This window comes from Corapipo altera, unplaced genomic scaffold, assembly GCF_003945725.1.
Source record: "Corapipo altera isolate COAL_440 unplaced genomic scaffold, ASM394572v1 64, whole genome shotgun sequence".
Taxonomy (NCBI): Eukaryota; Metazoa; Chordata; class Aves; order Passeriformes; family Pipridae; genus Corapipo; species Corapipo altera.
Window position 1 is genome coordinate 662,731 of NW_020884893.1, and position 17,361 is coordinate 680,091.

General features: G+C 56.2%; 2 protein-coding genes across 3 annotated transcripts in view; one reads left to right on the plus strand and one right to left on the minus strand.

Moving 5' to 3' along the window:
* The first annotated feature begins 331 nt into the window (after positions 1-331).
* Positions 332-10,849, plus strand: GSS (glutathione synthetase). The gene is made up of 12 exons (XM_027645874.1): positions 332-467; positions 1,920-2,065; positions 3,437-3,512; positions 4,251-4,390; positions 4,528-4,644; positions 4,776-4,856; positions 5,131-5,208; positions 6,791-6,857; positions 7,468-7,662; positions 8,081-8,162; positions 8,489-8,678; positions 9,271-10,849. The coding sequence occupies exons 1-12, from the start codon at positions 339-341 to the stop codon at positions 9,392-9,394; spliced, it is 1,425 nt and encodes a 474-aa protein (XP_027501675.1). The 5' UTR covers positions 332-338; the 3' UTR covers positions 9,395-10,849.
* A 274-nt stretch (positions 10,850-11,123) lies between these two features.
* The window catches only part of ACSS2 (acyl-CoA synthetase short chain family member 2), a 30,985-nt gene continuing 24,747 nt past the window's right edge, over positions 11,124-17,361 (minus strand). For both annotated transcript variants that reach the window (XM_027645872.1, XM_027645873.1), the window contains 8 exons: positions 17,216-17,348; positions 16,735-16,791; positions 16,383-16,463; positions 15,695-15,803; positions 15,493-15,561; positions 14,199-14,375; positions 13,373-13,447; positions 11,124-12,886 (listed from right to left, as the gene is read on the minus strand). In XM_027645872.1, the coding sequence (XP_027501673.1) occupies positions 12,759-12,886; positions 13,373-13,447; positions 14,199-14,375; positions 15,493-15,561; positions 15,695-15,803; positions 16,383-16,463; positions 16,735-16,791; positions 17,216-17,348 (829 nt within the window). In that variant the 3' untranslated portion in view covers positions 11,124-12,758. The remainder of the gene's footprint in view (positions 12,887-13,372; positions 13,448-14,198; positions 14,376-15,492; positions 15,562-15,694; positions 15,804-16,382; positions 16,464-16,734; positions 16,792-17,215; positions 17,349-17,361) is intronic.

Sequence of the window (17,361 nt, forward strand, 5' to 3'; positions counted from 1 at the left end):
GGTCAGGGCCTGGGAACCGGGGAGAGACCGGGCGGGATCGGGGGTCGGGGCACAGTGAGGGGCCAGGGGCGCAGGGAGGGGCGAGGGTTCAGGGTGGTCGGGGGTCAGGGTACAGGAAGGGTCTGGAGGCCGGGGGTCAGGGACCGGGGACAGGGCAGGGACCGCGGGGGCTCAGGGCACAGTGAGGTGTGTGGGGAGCGGGGGTCGGTGAGGGGACGGGCACCGGGGATCGGGGGGGCCAGGGAAGGAGCGGGGGCCAGGGGACAGCGAGGGTGGAGGGGTTCGGGGGCCGTGGCGGTGCGGCCGGGCGGTGACCCCGCTCTCCCCGCAGCGCTGCCATGGCCTCTCCCTGGCGGGACGTGGTGCGGGACGCGGCGGCCGTGCGGGACGCGGCGGCGGTGGCGGTGGACGCGGCGCTGCTGGCGGGGGTGCTGATGCGGACCGGGGAGCAGCCCCTCAGCTCGGATGTGAGTGCGGGGCGCTGCCCGGCCTGGGGATCCCCGAGCCCTTCGCAGGGAGCAGCTCCCGGCTGGAGCTCACAGCTCACTGCCCATCCCGCTCATGAGACGACCCTGCTCCCCTTTTCCAGTACAGCTCCCCTGTTCCAAGGAGAGGGACAGATCTGGGAAGGCTTAAGAAGTTGCCGGTTGTGGTGCTGGCAGTCCGTCCCTCTCTCAGCCTCTCACCGTCCATATGAACCTTTGAACCACGGGAGAGTCTCACGGAGGGGCCTCTGCTTTTGGCGTGTTCCCAGCTGCAATCAGCCTTTGCCCCATACCTGGGACAAGGTGGCAGGGTTGGAGGTGTGGGATTTACCTGTGGGGAAGCCCTGGCGGCTGGCTGGGGTGGGAGGCTCTGTCTGTTGGAGAGGTCTGAGAGGAAGAAGTATCCCTGTGCAAAAGGAGTGGGGCAGTGTTGGGAACAGGTCCCTGAGGAGCCTGGGGACAAGCAGGCAGCTTGCAGAGGTATGAGGAGGGAGGTCATAGAATCAGCTGGGTTGGAAGGGACCTCCTAAATCATTGAGTCCAACCCTTGATCCATTACCCCCGTGGTTGCTAGACCATGGCACTAAGTGCCACACCCAGTCTTATCTGAAAAACCTCCAGGGACAGTGGATCTACCACTTCCCTGGGCAGCCCTTCCAATGTCTGATAACCCTTTCTGTAAAGAATTTCTTCCTAATATCCAACCTAAACCTCCCCTGGCACAGCTTAAGACCGAGCCCTCTTGTCTTGCTGATGGTTGCCTGGGAGAAGAGACCAACACCCACCTGGCTACAACCTCCTCTCAGGTAGTTGTAGAGAGTGAGGAGGTCTCCTCTGAGCCTCCTCTTCTCCAGGCTGAACAGCCCCAGCTCCCTCAGCCTCTCCTCATAGGACTTGTGCTCCAGTCCCTTCACCAGCCTTGTTGCTCTTCTCTGGACCTGCTCCAACACCTCAGAGCTGTTTCCTGATGTCAGTCCCATTGTCAGATCAGGGCTCTGGGGGATTTTGAAGGGTGAGAGGAAGACGAAGCCTGGGAGGAGAGGCTGAACACACTGCCAGTATCCCTTGCTTCATGTAAAATCCAGATGAACTGGGAGCTTCTCTCTGGTATGATATTTTGACTTTCAGGGTGGCCCCATGCCTGAGCTGTGGGCTGAGCCAGGAGTCCAGAGTCACCCCCGTGTCTGAGCAGGGATCAGAGGAAGTGACTCTGATGGCCAGAACCCAGGACTGACAAATTCCCCTCTCCTCTGACACTGAGCTGTTCTGGAGACACTGCCCTCCAGTTTGGGTGGAAACAGGGCATCCTTCAGGGGGAGATACTCAGCCTGAGGAGCTCTGGAGAAGCTGCTTTCAGACAAGCAGGAGAGGCACCTCTTGATCCCCTGTGCAGCTGCCCAGGCCTGAGTGCTCTGCTCCCTCCCCCGTGTGCAGGTGGTGAATTACGCGCCCTTCACGCTGCTCCCGTCTGCGGTGCCACGGGCCTTGTTTGAACAGGCCTACGCTGTTCAGCAGGATTTCAACCTGCTGGTGGATGCCATCAGTCAAAACAAAGAATTCCTGGAGCAAACTCTGGCCAGGTAACGTCTTTGCATGTTGCATTTTAAGGGAATATTTTAAATGCCAAGCGTTTATCACCTTTCGGGCATTCCTGCCTTCCGTCCGTTCATGTCCCACCAGCTGAGGGGAGCACTCCTGTCCTCAGCAGAAATTGCCTCCTTTGCTACATTATTTTTCCTAAGATTAGTTCCCATCAAGTCTGTGTGCTTGGAGGTCTCCTTGAGCCTCAGAAATTGGGACGTCTGGCCAAGAGCTGACTCCCTGCAATGATCTTCTATGTTACCAGTGTGTCAGGCTTGTGAATTCTTACATGTGAGCTTGTTGGCCCCCTGGGCCTTAAATGTAAATCACTGGAATCTTTGAGTCTTGGATTCAGAAGTCTCTTTTAGTCTCATTTTGTATCTACCCGTGGCTGCCCCATAACCAGCAGCTCTGCCTGCCCACAGTTATGAGGATGAGGTGTCCCTGTCCCCACACAGACCTATGATCAGTCACTCCATGTCCCCTACTTTCCCATCCACAAACTCTGGCTGCTGGGGGGCTGTTGAGCTCTGGCTCCTGGACTCTGCTGGATTTATCTGTGGCTGTTGCCATGGGCTGGAGTGACCCTGGCTGTTTCCCCCCTAACTGTAGGGCTTTCACAAATCTCACCCCCGTTCCTGCTGCCTGCTGTGTGCTGCCTGTCCATGGGTGCTGCAGGCTCTCTGGCACCGGGACAGAGCAAAGAAGGCTGTTTTGCAGCATCCTTTTGTTTGGTTAAAGCCTTTGAAGCTGTTTCAATGCTTGTGCCTGTTCCAGAGCTGGCTGCAGCCAGAGCTTGTGGGGGCAGGTTTGTACCTGTGGTTAAGGAATGCAGCACCTGTGGCTGTGTGTGCTCAGGTGTTGCCTTGTGCCAGGGCAGCTCCCTGGAGGTGCTGCACAAGTAGCTCAGGGATTTGGGACCCTGAGGAAAAGCCAGACCTACTCCAGCAGGGCAGGGATGTGTAGCCTGACAGGACAGGGGGAACTGGATGAAGCTTGAGAAGCTTCTCTGAACTCTTGTGTGCAGGCACAGGGAGACTTGTGGTCCCTGCCTGTGGCTGCAGAATTCTACTGTGTTTCTTTGCCTTTGCTTGTCCCATCTCTGCCCTGCCAGTGAGTCACCTCTGCCTTTTGTGAGGTGAGGCCTTCTGTGGAGTGGCTGTGCTGGGCAGACTGGGTCTGTGTGTGGTTTTGCACTGTGCATTCATGGGGAGATGTTTCACAGTGCTGTAGCACGTTGCTTGAGGCCCAACCCTACTCCTTGTGCTGGAGAATGTCCCTGCTAAGGGTTTTTTTTCTGGAGAAGAATTAATTTTCTCGTTCCTCTGTGGCAGCATCAGGGAACTGATCTGGTCTGTGTTTCCCTCCAGCACCATCAAGGTCGATGACTTCACAGCTCGACTCTTCAGAATCTACATGCAAGTTCTGGAGGAAGGCTTGGCTCAGGTAGCTGGGCAGGGGGTCCTGGGGGTCTGTTCCCCTTGGCACTGAGGTGGCATTGCTGGGCTCTGAGCCAGGCTGGTCGCTCCCTGTCTCGTCACAGCCTGTGAGCTCAGGACCTTGCCCTCTTTGAGTTGTGCCCTTTGGTTGGTGCCACTGGAAACAGTCAGGCCTGGAGTGGGAGGATTTGATGTGGTTTGTCCTCTGGGAGCCTTGGGAGTGTGCAGGGACGTGTGTCCTGTCAGGACCTGCACCAGAAACTCCTTTCTCTCCCGAGTGTTGGGAACTCCTCTGGAGCACTGGGAGGGCTCTGGGCCCTGGGCAAGGGGCAGAGCACCCACGGGCATGGCTTGCAGAGGTTTTTATCCAAATGAAGGTGACAGGACAAGGGGGAATGGATTCAAACTGACAGAGAGTAGGTTTAGATGAGGTATTAGGAAAAAACTCTTCCCTATGAGGGTGGGGAGGCCCTGGCACAGGTTGCCCAGAGAAGCTGTGGCTGCCCCATCCCTGGAAGTGTCCAAGGCCAGGTTGAATGGGGCTTGGAGCAACCTGGGCTAGTGGAAGGTGTCCCTGCACATGGCAGAGGGTTGGAATGAGATGGTTTTTAAGGTCTTTTCCAACCCAAACCGTTCTTTGATTCTATGGCTGGATCTGCCCTGGGAGGATTTTGAAGTGAGGTCATCAAAGGGTTTTGCAGTTAAAGGCAACAGGAGACCCCACCACCCCTCCCCTCTGTTTCAGACTGTGTTTTTAGGCATCAACCGCTCTGATTACATGTTTGACTGTGGGCTGGATGGCACAGCAGCTCTGAAGCAGATAGAAATAAACACCATTGCTGCCAGTTTTGGGGGCCTCACGTCCCGCACGGCCGATGTCCATGGGTAAGGGACACCTCTGGCACTGCTGCAGCTGCACTGCATGGGCTGCTGCACTCCCTGTCCTCATGTGCTCTCCAAACTCTGCTCCCTTGGTCCAGCTGGGGCTGTCATGGCACTTACAGGTTTTTTTTGTTCCAAAGGCTGGTGTTGAAAGTTCTGGGAAAGACTAAGGAGGCATCACGCCTGCTGCCCAACAACCCATCGAAGGGACTGGCCTTGGGAATTGCCAAAGCCTGGGAGCTCTACGGTTCCCAAAGGTAAGGAGAGAGCAGGAGAAACTGAGCAGGAGCAGTGCAGGAAACCTGGATCACAGAGATGAAAAAGCTGGTGATCCTGGGTGCAGGTGGAGGGTTTGTGGGTTTAATGGTGCCCCTGGTATCTCCTGCAGTGCTGTGGTGATGTTTCTGGTGGAGGAAGTCCAGAGGAACATTTTTGATCAGCGATGTGTAGAAAATGAGCTGTGGAACAGGTAAGGATTGAATTTCCCTGGGATGGAAAAGGTTCAGTTTTAGGAAAGGGAAGCAGAGAAAACTGCTGCCTGATCTTGGTGCTTCCCTCAAGGCAGGACACATAGGATGGGTCCCTAAACAGGGACTGTCTTGGGCTGCAGGATTCCTGTGGCTCCATGGTACAAAGCCTGGGGTTATTCGTGAAAGAACCTACAGATCCTCCTTGTCCATCTGTGACTTCCAGCTCATGTAACTCTGCCCATCCTGCTGACTGTCCCACTGCCCTGTTCCCAGGAACATCCGTGTGATCCGGCGGCGGTTCAGGGACGTGTTTGAGAAGGGGTCCCTGGATGGCAGCAGGAGGCTGTACATGTGAGTATGAGCCAAGGTGTGCATTCCTGAGCACATGGGGCTGGAATGGGAATTCTCAGCCAAACCTGGTGGTGTGTTTTGCGTACAAACAGTGACTGAGGCAGCAGTTCTCCTCCGTGCTCCAGGGTGCTGTTTCCTCTTGGAGCTGACATGGTTTTGTTTTCAGAGTGGTGAGATTTTGCATACACAAAACTTAATTTCCTTCCCTCAGGCCACAGCCTCCACTGCTCTGTGGGATCTTTACCTCCTCCACATACACCTGCTGTGAACAGCCCTGGCTGTTTCAGAGGCTTCCACAGAGCCATTTCCTGTTTACTGCTCACGTGATGCTCTGCCAGGAGCTGGGCTGGGTTGTTAGTGCTGGAGGAGGAAGCATTCCATGTCCTTTTGGGATTTCTTGGGTTTGAACTCAGTGTCTTGCCCACTCCCTGTGGAGACCAGGACGTGCAGGTCACAGACTCTTTGAGTGCTGGTTGGTCCCAAGAGTGAGGTTGAGAGTTGGTCCCAAGTGTGACATTTGTCCTGTTTCCAGGTAATGTGCTTGGAGCTGTACAAGCCTGAAGGAAGACATGGTTTAATGCATATATTTTTTCTGTAGTTAGGCTGGTTTGACCTTTGATGTCTGTGCTGTGTTTGATTAATGAATACATTTGTCAGGGCTGGATAATTGAGGGGAAAGTGTATCCCATGTACTTCCTCCCAGGCACCCTCCCCTCTCAGTGCTGGATTCCTCTGCGGTTCCTCAGCAGCTTCCTGAGCCTGTGCACAGTTTGTGTGGCCAAAGCTGGGGGCTGTGGTGCTCCAGCTGTGCTGACAGCCCAGCCCTGGCAGGGGGCTTTGGTACTTCTCAGGTTGTTGAGTTGAGGTCCTGCCTGTGCCACCAGAGGAGGACCCTGTTCCCTCCCAGCTTCAAGAATCATAGTCACAGAGTCAGGGAAAAGGCCTCTAAGATCAAGTCTTACCTTTAACCCAGCACCACCAAACCATGACCCCAAGTGCCACATCCACACTTTAAATCCCTCCAGGAATGGTGGCTCCATCACTGCCCTGGGCAACCTGAGCCACTGCTTGGCCACCCTTTCAGTGAAGAAATTTTCCCTAATATCCAACCTAAACCTCCCCTGGCACAACTTGGAGCCATGTCCTCTCCTCCTGTCCCTTGTTCCCTGGGAGCAGAGCCAGACCCCCCCCGGCTCCCCCCTTCTGTCAGAGAGTTGTAGAGAGTGAGAAGGTTCCCCCTGAGCCTCCTTTTCTCCAGGGTGAGTCTCCCAGTCCTGGTTAGGAGTGGCAAAAACTGTTAGAAAATGAGGTTCCTGCCTCCCTGCTGGGCTGGGTGTCAGAATTATTGAGCCTTTGGTTAGAGCACAGGCCAGGTATCAGCTCCCCATGTCTCAGGACAGGCCAACCCAGCTGGGGCTCAGTGCAGAGGTGGCAGGGCTTGCAGTCCTCAGCCAGGAGCACAACAGCCTGGGGCCAAGGAGAAGGGGCAAAAGCTGTAACATTCTGCATGTCTGACCCCGTGGTGCTGGGGATTGGGCAGGGCCTGGCCTGGCTCTGTGAACACTTCTGGTTTCTGTTCCAGAGACGGCCAGGAGGTCGCAGTGGTGTACTACAGGGAGGGCTACGTGCCACAGACCTACGACCAGCAGGTCAGTGCCCACCATCCTGCTCAGGGAATCACCCCCTGGGAGTTTGAAATGCCCCCTGATCCCAGGGGCCTCTGCCCTGTGCAGAGAGGGGTCAGTCCTGCCCAGCATGGCTGAGAGCACTGGGGAGCTGTGACTCCAGGGAGCATTGGGTGACCCAGGCAGTAAGAAAAATGGGTGTCTTCTTTTCCAATCACCACCCACAGGGTGGTCTCTTAGTGCAGCACTGAACTGATGCTGTACAATATGGGTATTGGCACCTGCTTAAAGGATTTAGACTTGATTACAGACCATTCTCTGTGCTCTCTCAGCACTATGAGGCTGCAGGTAATAATGGTACAAAACGGATCTTGCTGTTGTCTGGAGGTGGCAGCACTGGACAAGCTGGGGAGGGAGAACTGGCAAAGGCAGTGGATTAACCTGGCTCTGCTGTTCCCAGCGGTGGTGTGAAATCCATGTCTGCTTGTCTCCAGAGCGCTGCTCCCACCCGCCCGTCCCTGCCAGCAGGGAGGGAGCAGACAAATCCTGTGTCGATAACTGAACAGAAAAGAGCAGAGAAAACCTTTAGTGTTGTGTTTTTCCTGACGGGGGGGTTGCTCTGGTTGTGCCCCAGAACTGGGAGGCGCGGCTGCTGCTGGAGCGGTCGCGGGCGGTGAAGTGCCCCGACATTGCCACCCAGCTGGCGGGCACCAAGAAGGTGCAGCAGGAGCTGAGCCGCCCGGGGACGCTGGAGAAGCTGCTGCCCGGCCACCCCGAGGCTGTGGCTCGGATGAGAGCCACCTTTGCTGGACTCTATTCCCTGGACGAGGTGAGTGGGAGCGGGGCTGGGTCGGGAATGGACGTGCAGACGTGTGCTTGGCCTGTGTGATGTTGCTCTTTGGTTCAGGAGGTGAGGGGGCTTTGCTGTGGTCCTGTTAGGTCCCTGTTGATCCTGCTGAGAGGGGCCTCTCGAGGAGCCCCTGCTGCTCCCTGGTGCTTTGCTGTTCAAAAATCCCAGAATCATTTATGTTGGAAAAGACCTCCAAGGTCATCAAGTCCAACCTGTGCCCGATCCCCACCTTGTCCCCCAGCCCAGAGCACTGAGTGCCACATCCAGTCATTACTTGGACAGCTCCAGGGATGGGGACTCCACCACCTCCCTGGGCAGCCCCTTCCGATGTTTAGCAGCCCTTTTCCATGAAGAAGTTCTTCCTGATGTCCACCCTGTTTCCATCCTTTCTTTCCAGGGTGAAGAGGGTGACAAGGTAGCTGCCGCAGCCATCGCTGACCCCGAACGGTTCGTGCTGAAGCCGCAGCGAGAAGGTGGAGGTACGAGCTGGGCTGGGCCCCTGGGGCTCTGCACTGTGGTTTGTGCTGTACCCAGCAGAGGCAGGAACTCTGTGCTGGCTCCTGGTCCTGGGCTGAGGGATGGAAGGTGGGGTGGCTTGTGGCTACTCGTAGCCATGGGGATTAGTCATGGTAGTAAGGTAGTGCCGCTCCTGGAGCAGCTCCTGAGGCCCCAGTGCTGGGTGTGGGGAGCCCAGGCAGCACCTGGGGAGGCAAAGGCTGGGTCATTTGGGCTACTGGGCCACAAAACTGGGGGCAGTGGCTTCTGCTGGGCTGGGAAGCGCTTGATGTGCTTGTTTTGTTGTCAGGGAACAACCTCTATGGTGAAGAGCTCAGGCAGGTTCTGGAGAAAATCAAAGACAGCCCTGAGAGAACCTCCTACATATTGATGGATAAGATCAAACCCCAACCAACACTGAATTACTTGCTGAGGGCTCACAGTCCCCTGCAAGTGTCCGAGTGCATCTCCGAGCTCGGTATCTTTGGTGTCTATGTCAGGTGAGGAACGTGCTCGTGTTCTGGGGGTGGTTCCCTGGTTTTCCCCTCTGTGCTGCCTGAGCACAGCAGCAGGACAGATGTCTGGGGAGCTGTAGGTGCAGGGGACAGGCATGACTGTTCAGTCTGTGCCCCTGGCAGAGCTCTCTGAGCACGTGTTCAAACACTGAACTGCTGCTCTGAACTTGCTGCCAAACGAGTTGTTGAAAGACCACAGTGCCTGTGCTGGCAGTCACGGCTGTAACGGCCACGTGGAACCAGCGTGTCTCATCCCTGACTCCTGGGAGCGCTTCCCAGGTTCTGGATGCAGCCCCAGAAAGCCCTGGTGATCTCTGAAATGTCTGAACAGGGTCATGTTCAACCCTAAATAGCTGCTGCTTTTGTGTAAAACCCTCACAGACCCAGAGAAATGTTCCCATAGCGTTCAAGTCCTTCTCGTACAGTTTTAATAACAAAGGCACTCTGGTGGCGTTCAGACCCTGACACTGTCTGTGTGCAAATCCAACCAGAATGGCCAGTGGAGCCAAGGCACTGTGCAGGATAAATGCCAGGAGCTCTGTGCTCTGCAGGGACTGAGTCTCCCTCTCCTTTGCAGGCAGGGCCAGGCGATGGTGCTGAACGAGGCCGCCGGGCACCTCCTGCGCACCAAGGCCACCCAGCACGCGGACGGCGGGGTGGCCGCCGGGGTGGCCGTGCTGGACACTCCCTACCTGGTGTGAGGAGCTGTGCCCCACCCACCCTCCTCACCTGCTGCCTGAAGAGCTCAACTGCCACAGGGATTTCTCCGTAGGGTGCACTTGCCAAGGTCTGTTGTGCCGGGGGCTGTGAGGAAGGACTGTGTGGACACAACTGCTCCAAGGTCCTGTGTGCCAGCGCCAGCTTCTCCTCTGTGATTCCCTCTCCAGGGATAAGGGGTTCCCTTGCTCTGCCTGACAGGGGAACCTGCCCCATGCACAGCCCAGCTGTGACCTCCCGGGCCTGCCTGGGTCTGGGTGTCCCCTGGGAGCTGGGGTGTGTACAGCAAAGGGTGAGGTGCCACAACAGGCCTTTGTGCTGCTCCCACTTCTGTGCTCCTTGATGCTGCAGTATTTCTGGAGACACACACAGCCTAGGGAACGAGAGGAGAAAGGTGGATGTGCGAGTAACAGCCTTCATCTTCACACAGTGCCTCAGTGCTCTCCAGGTTAGACAGGAGAGCCCAGCTCCACATGCCATGGCCCCTCCAGCCCTTGCTGTGCTGCTGCTGCTGTGATTCTTACTTTTCCCTGTGCCTGAGGATCCTCAGGGTTCCTGCACAAGGGACAGCTGCCCTGGGCAATTTGCCCAAGGGTCTTTTGCTTGCTTTTTTTTTGCTTTTGCTTTGCCCAACTCCAGTTTTGTTGGACTGGGTGCTCATCTCAGGCAGTGCCTCTGTGCCACACAAGGCAGGCAGCAGTGCAGAGTCCAGGGCTGCATCTGCTCCCACTGCCTCCTGCAGCCCTGTCCAACAGATCTCCACAGGCTGGCATAAGGATCCCTCAGCAGTGGTGGCAGATCCCAAGGGGATGGTGAATTGGAGCCTTGTGTCACAGCCAGCACACTATTGAACCCTGAATCCCCCCAGGCTTGTGCCAGCACATCCCACTGCAAAATCATCTTCCCAGGGAGCCCTGATCTTGGAAATAGTCCTGCTGGGATGTGGGGCAGGCTGGGACTGGGAGCTCTGTGGCAAGGAAGCCAAAGAATTGCAGGAGAGGCTGGGCAGGCACAGCTCCAGCACCTTACTGTGGGACCAGCACCAGCAGACAGATGTCTCCCTCCAGGTTTCATGGATCAATGGGAACAGCACAGCAGTGGAGGGACAGGGAGGAGTGTGGGCTCTCCTGCTCAAGATGTTTTGCCTCTTCCTTCAGCTCCTCTTCCTCCTCAGCCCTAAAAGCTGCACCTTTCTGGCAGTGAAGAGCCCAGGCAGCCTCAGCCTGACCCTGTCAGTGACAGAGAAGCAGCACAGAGCCAGAATTCCTGGAGAATGGATGTGCTGAGGGACAGCCCTGCTGGGGTCATGGCATCAATCACCCATCAGTCACCTGGGGAACAGCCCTGTTGTGCCTGTGTGACTGATCCTGGGATTCCTGGGGTTTTTTTGGGGGCGTTGATTACCCCCAGCCAGAGATTAAAAGGAATGTGCAATCTGACCATGCTGCTTGTGCCCAGTTTGTCTGAGCCCAGGTGCTCACCTGGCCAGGTGTGCAGAGATCCATGGCTGTGCCTGGGTGGGGACCAGAGCTTCTGCCCTTGCCCCAGCAGCTGTTCACAGCCTGTAAATCCCAGTCCATGGAAAAGCATCCTGCTGGCAGGAACCTGCCTCTCCCCATCCCCAAAAGCCAACCCTGGTTATGGCACAGCCACTCCAACAGCACTGAGCACCTCTGTCTCCCCCAGACTCAACCCACACACACTCTAAGCCTGTTTCCATTTTGTTTTCTTGAATTTTATTTCATTTTGCATGAAATTCTCGCTGTTTCCAGCCAAAAATTACATAGCTGACAAAAAGGTAACAGAGGAGCAGCGAGGATGTGGGAATCCTTGTCACCAAGGTGGCACAATCCAGTGGTACAGAGCTGTGGGGGCACGTGGGACACCAGCAGGCACCCAGGGTACAGGTGACACGGGTGCTGTGCCAGTGAGAGCAGCAGGTAGGGAATGAGACTTGGGACTTGGCTGACAGCCCAGCAACACCTGCCCTGAGCCCCCCACCCCAGAGGCAGCTGCCTCCTCCTCCCCAGCCCAAAGTCAGCTCAGGTTGAAGGTAAAGCCTGTTACACTGGCTCTCACCAAAACAGCAGCTGCAGCAAGTTTTAAAGCCCATTTCTCCTTTGGTTTAAGTGCAAAATCAAATGGTTCACATGCAGTTTTCACAGAGACATTGCAAAGGAGGTATCGGCCCCAGCTCAGCCCTGGCTGGAGTTAAATGTCCTTCATGGGAGGAAGGATGGCTTTGGCAGTCCCTGGTGGTGGTCAGGCTCCTGGGCAAGAGGGGTGGGGGTCTTTAGCTCTCAGCATCACAAAGCTGTGTCAGATTTGAGCAAACACTAACCTTGAACATCTCCCACTGTTTTTTCCTGATGAGGAAAGGTGGGACTCGCACAGCCCTGCCTGCCTTGGCTTCTCTGCTCTATCAGTGGTCATGGTCAGGGTCACCTGCCATGGGAAGGGTGCCTCTGCATGGCTGATTCCCCACCATCCTTTGGTGTGACAACCCCCAATCCTCCCCCAGGAAGAAAAGGGAGCATCCAGCTGTGAGGTGGTGGCAGCAGGGCAGGTGGGAATGGTGCTCCTTGGAGCACATCACACCAAGGCTTTTCCCCTACGTGGCTCCCTATAGTGCCCATGGCCAGTGAAAGACCCTGGATTGGGGAAAACACTCCAGCTGGCACCACACAGGTAGGAAGCAGCAGATCTTGGTATCAAATTGCTCTAAACCTGTTTAAAGCCTAGAGCTCCCTCCAGCCTTGCCCCACTCCAGGCCCCAGGACCTCTGCTGGCAGCAGGCTTGGACAGTGGGTGCAAGACAAGCTGAGCTGTGCAGTGATGATGTGAGAGTGTTCTCAGTGCCCCTGCAGTTTGCAGCATCCCAGGGAGAAGGGGAAGCTTAGCAGGTATGTGGGCAGTGGCAGATGCACCTCCCTGGCCTGCCTGCTTTGAGCAACTCCAGCACCACTTCCCCTCCAGCCCCCGAAGTTCCTTCCCACTGTGCACAAGGTGCCAGGGCCCCTCAATTACATAATTAATTAACACCCTCTACCGCCCCCCAAAAATTAAATTAAAATCAAGAATGAGGTGCTGCAAAAAGGGAGGGGGGTGAGTCCCTCTGTGCTGAACCCCAGATGTCTGATATCCATGGGGAACATGACAGATACCCTCCTGCAGGGCATGGACACGGCCTCTCCAGGGCCAGATCTCCCCGTCCCAGACATTGGTACATTCAATTCAAGAGGTGCAGGTTCCCTTCCCGGGCAGGCAGCGGTTGTTTGAGGGACCTGCTCATCAGGACACTGCTGCTGCTGCTGCCACAGTCCTGCTCAGCAGGGACAGGCCCTGCTGCTACTGCTTCGTGTCACACCTGCTGTTGAAGAGGTGTTTTATGATGCCCGGGTCTGCCAAGGTGGAGATGTCCCCCAGGTCTTGGTCATTTTTGGCAATCTTCCTTAATATCCGTCTGGTGATCTTCCCTGGAACGACAGCCGTGAGAGCAGGGATCAGTCATTGAATGGTTTGTGTTGGAAGGGACCTTAAAGATCATCCAGTTCCACCCCCTGCCATGGGCAGGGACACCTTCCATAGACCAGGTTGCTCCAAGCCCCGTCCAACCTGGCCTTGGGCACTTCCAGGGATGGGGCAGCCACAGCTTCTCTGGGCAACCTGTGCCAGGGCCTCCCCACCCTCAGAGGGAAGAGCTTCTTCCTTATATCCATCTAATCTACAACTGCCTTCCACCAGTGTAAAACCATCACCTTTCTCCTGTCACTGTCTGCCCATATAACAAGTCCCTTTCCCCAGGAGTCAGGATCTCTCCAGCAGGACTGGGGAGAACCAGGACCTGCACTGGGGTTGCTTCCCCCCCTAATTTGAGTGGCCCTGGACAAGCAGTGTAGGGCTGATGTCCTTCCACTGGCAGGAACTGTCCAGTCCCCCCAGCACCACCCCTGGCCCCTTACCTGAGCGGGTTTTGGGCAGGCTGGGGGCATACTGGATGTAATCAGGTGTTGCTATCGGTCCTATTTTTTCTCTGACTGCAAAAAAAAAAAGGATATTTTCATTGTAGGGATGAGGAGATACCACACATCCTCTCCAGTCAGGATGGCCAGGTTAAGACACAGCGAGCCCAGCTCCAGGGCACCTGGCAGGGCAGTGCTCAGGGCTGCTGCACTGGAGCCTCTGCACTGTGGGAGGGGGCTGAAACACCTGCAATGCCAGCAGGGCCATAAGCACATCTTCCCAATGGCAAGAGCCTCACTTTCATTCCCTCCATCTTCCAGAGACCTCTACAATGGTTACACCAACCCCTGTGAGTATTTTAATAGAGCAACAAGTGATTCGCTGTTGGGTTCCCACAGAGAAGAAGCTGCCACGGGTCCATTTTGTGTATTAAACACTGCAGTTTGCTGTGGCAATGCAAGAGCTCCCCTGAGACCGGAGCACAAACACCCAGAGCACCACCCCAAAGCAACCCAAGGATCCCCACAGCAAGTCCCAGTGTGCCAGAGGGAGCCCTGCAGCAGAGAGCACTGCTGCAAACAAAAGCCTGCTGAGCACCCCGGTCCCTCACAGGGCTGCCAGCTCCCACGAGGCACAGATGGCACCACATGAGCAGCCAAAGGCTGGGAGAACTAATTTTAGTCTTGGCCAGCCGTGCTCTCTAATCAAGGGGGCACCTTGTCACAGTTGTCCCCGCTGCATTCCCCAGACCACACACACCCTCCTGCAGCACCCAAGCACCCCTCCAAACCCTGCCCAGCCTCCCAAATGTTTGGCTGCTGCTACCTTGTTTTTTCAGCTCATCCATCAGGTTCTGGGTGAACTCATGGCCCTCCCTCAGGGTCACAAAGCAGTAGAGGCACTCTCCCTTCAGGGGGTGGGGGTGACTGACCACCGCAGCCTCTGCCACAGCCCCGTGCTCCAGCAGGGCCGACTCCACCTCCGCCGTGCTCAGCAAGTGGCCTGGAAGCAAGGGGAGGCAGCGCTTTACTGACCTGCAGGAAGAGGTCTGCGGGTGGAAAAGGCCCTGAACTACAGGTTTGAGAGCATCAGTTTGATTTGCTTGAGAAGAGACAACAGTTGGAGGGAGAAACTCGTTCCAGCAGTGCTCGGAAAGCTGCCAGGTATCACTCGCCTGCAGAGCAAGGACACGTCCCCTGGCTGTTCCCCCTCCCACCTTTAGGCTTCTTCCTTTAACAGATCATGGACAGGTCACAACCATGGGATTAAATAAAGCACAAGATGAGGAGGAGCTGGATTGGGCAAGAGGAGACCTGCCCACATGGTCAGCTGGGAGGTGCAGAGACTGGATCTGCAGAGTCCAGGCTCCAGCTCATCGCTGTGGGGAGGTGGGATGACACTCCACATTCTGGGATAGGGCCACAACTCACTCCTGTACACCTCTGCTCCTGTTCCTGTGCTCTGACATCCCACCCTGGCACTGCTGTCACAGGAAGGTGGTCAGCTCCCAGAGCGATCAGCTGGTGCAGGATCAAGCACTGCTGATCAGATGAAAGGATCAGGTTTGATCCAGGGACAAGTACAGCACCTTCTCAGAGCTGGCAGGACACACCTGTAGGCTACAGCCTCCAGGAAAAGAGGGAGGGAGCCATTAAATACAGTGTATGGAAAATGATGGGCTGAGAAGCAGCTGAATCTCAAAGACTCAGTCAAGGGAGGTGGGAGAATCTCCACCTCTGTAGACACAGCTCCAAGCAGCCTGATCCAGCTTTGAGGTTAGCCCTCCATGGAGCAGCAGGCCGGATTAGGGACCAGATGGTCCTGCCCAACCCCTGTGATCCCTAAATCCTTCAGCACAGAGGTACTGTGGCTGGTTGCAGAAGGTGCCTTCCCTCCAGTGCATTGTCTCCAGGGGAAATGGTGCAGAAACTCACCAAGTCACAGCCTCATCTGTCCCTGAAATCACCTGCTGGGCAGAGTCACGGGTGCAGAAGTATCCCCCATAAACCAGGCAGCTTTTGTAACCAGTGTCACAAACAGATGCACAAGTGTCCCCCACACACACAGCAAGGTGTCAGAAAGCACACTGGTCCCCACTGAAGACAAAACTCCTGCTTACCAGAAACATTCAACATGTCATCAATTCGCCCCGTGATCCAGTAATAACCATCTTTATCTCTCCTGCAACCTAAGAATAGGCAGAAACGACAGCGTGAGGCAGCAGTGCCAGCCCCTGGAGCAACTGATAAGGGACTCTGAGGGCAGGACATGGCAAGGTCTCAATTGCTGGCCCCTGTGACCACACATGTGGACCATCTCACCGTCTCCTGTCACGTAGTACCCGGGGAACTTCTTGAAGTAGACGGTTTCGAAGTGCTGGTGCTTCCCGTAGAGCGAGCGCATGATCCCCGGCCAGGGCTGCTTGAACACCTGGAGAGGAAAACACACACCTGGGGCACTGAGAGCCAAACCAACCACCCTGGTTTGCTCATTGAGAGCCAAACCAACCACCCAGGTCTGCACCATGGTGAGAGAGATGCCAGGGAGCAGCACTCTGACACCTGCTGCCCAGGGCTGATCCACTGGGAAAGTCTTGCCAGGCTTGGCAAGGGGGAAGGAGCTTGGCTGAGGTGTTCCTGTCCTCCTGCCTTGCCCACTAATGTATTTAGTGATCAGCTGAACAGTTTGTAAAACCTCCCAACCACTTATGGCACTGGGAGGAGTTCCCACCGCCCACTGGAGCCCCTTGTGGGGACACAGAATTAGTGGATCATCATTAAGGTTGGAAAAGACCTTTAGGATCATCAAGTCCAACTGTCAACCCACCACCTCCATGTTCTCCACTAAACCATGTCCTCAAGTGCCACATCCACACGTTTTTTGGACACTTCCAGGGATGGTGACTCTACCCCTTCCCTGGGCAAAAAGATGTGTGTATGCTACCAGGAGTATCCCAGAGCTCATGGGGAAAGTACAAAGGGAGGGTGGGGAAGATGAGCCCGTCCTTACCAGGTAGCCTTCTGCCTCTCCTTCCAGCTCTTCCCCCGACTCGCTCAAGATGGCAGGAACCACACCAAAGAAGGGGAATGACTGCAATGGAGGAGCAAGGAGACATGGAGGTGAGCCCAGACACCAGACTCCTGTGAACCAGAGGGAGTGGGAGGCAGGGCAAGGGCAGCTTTGGAGAGGCTGTGGTACACAGAGCCTGTGAGTGCAGGGGGCCAGGCCTGGGATTTGGGGTTGTGGTTACCTCCCCACATGTACCACACTCCCACCACCCTCCTGGCAGGCTGCAACCACCCAGCCATGGTACAGACAGGGCCTTGCTGAGGCCCCTGGGGAGCAGAACACAAGTACTCACAGCAGAGCCTGGCTTCATGGGGGTGGCAGCAGGAAGGGGTGTCAGCATGTGGCCTCCCTGCAAAGAGAGGCAAAACCAAGTGAGTGTGGGCCCTGCCAGCCCGTCCCACAGCTGTCAGCATCAGCTTGGTCACATCACATCCCAGTCAGGCACAGGCTGGTTGGCAGGGGTGGAGATGGGGCCTTGGGAGGGATATGGCAGGTGACACAGAGCCTTTTTCTGGGCACAAAGCTTTGGAGCTGCTATGGGAGAAAAAGAGGGGGAGGAGAGCAGGGTCCAGAGCAGACCTTGGAGGGGAAGGTCTCCCCTTGGAGTCTGTTTGAGGTCCAGGAAAGGAAGAGAATCTACACCAGAGTCTCCCGGGCAAGCCAAACAACTGGTCCCCACAGACCCAAACACCCACTCTGGCAAACCTGCAAAGAGACCCTGTGGGGAGCACGAGGGAGGGAGAGGTGGCAGGGACCCCCCAGTGAGGACTCACCGTCTCTGTCTGCCAGAAGGTGTCCACGATGGGACACCTCTCCTCTCCCACCACGCGGTAGTACCACAGCCAGGCCTCGGGGTTGATGGGCTCGCCCACGGTCCCCAGCACCTTCAGGGACTTCCTGCTGTGCCTGCAGAGAGGAG

Coding starts and splice junctions, on each gene's coding strand:
- GSS (XM_027645874.1), top strand. CDS start 339: ATGGCCTCTCCCTGGCGGGACGTGGTGCGGGACGCGGCGGCCGTGCGG. Junction 468..1,919: donor AGCAGCCCCTCAGCTCGGAT/GTGAGTGCGGGG, acceptor CCCCGTGTGCAG/GTGGTGAATTACGCGCCCTT. Junction 4,391..4,527: donor CGCACGGCCGATGTCCATGG/GTAAGGGACACC, acceptor TTTGTTCCAAAG/GCTGGTGTTGAAAGTTCTGG.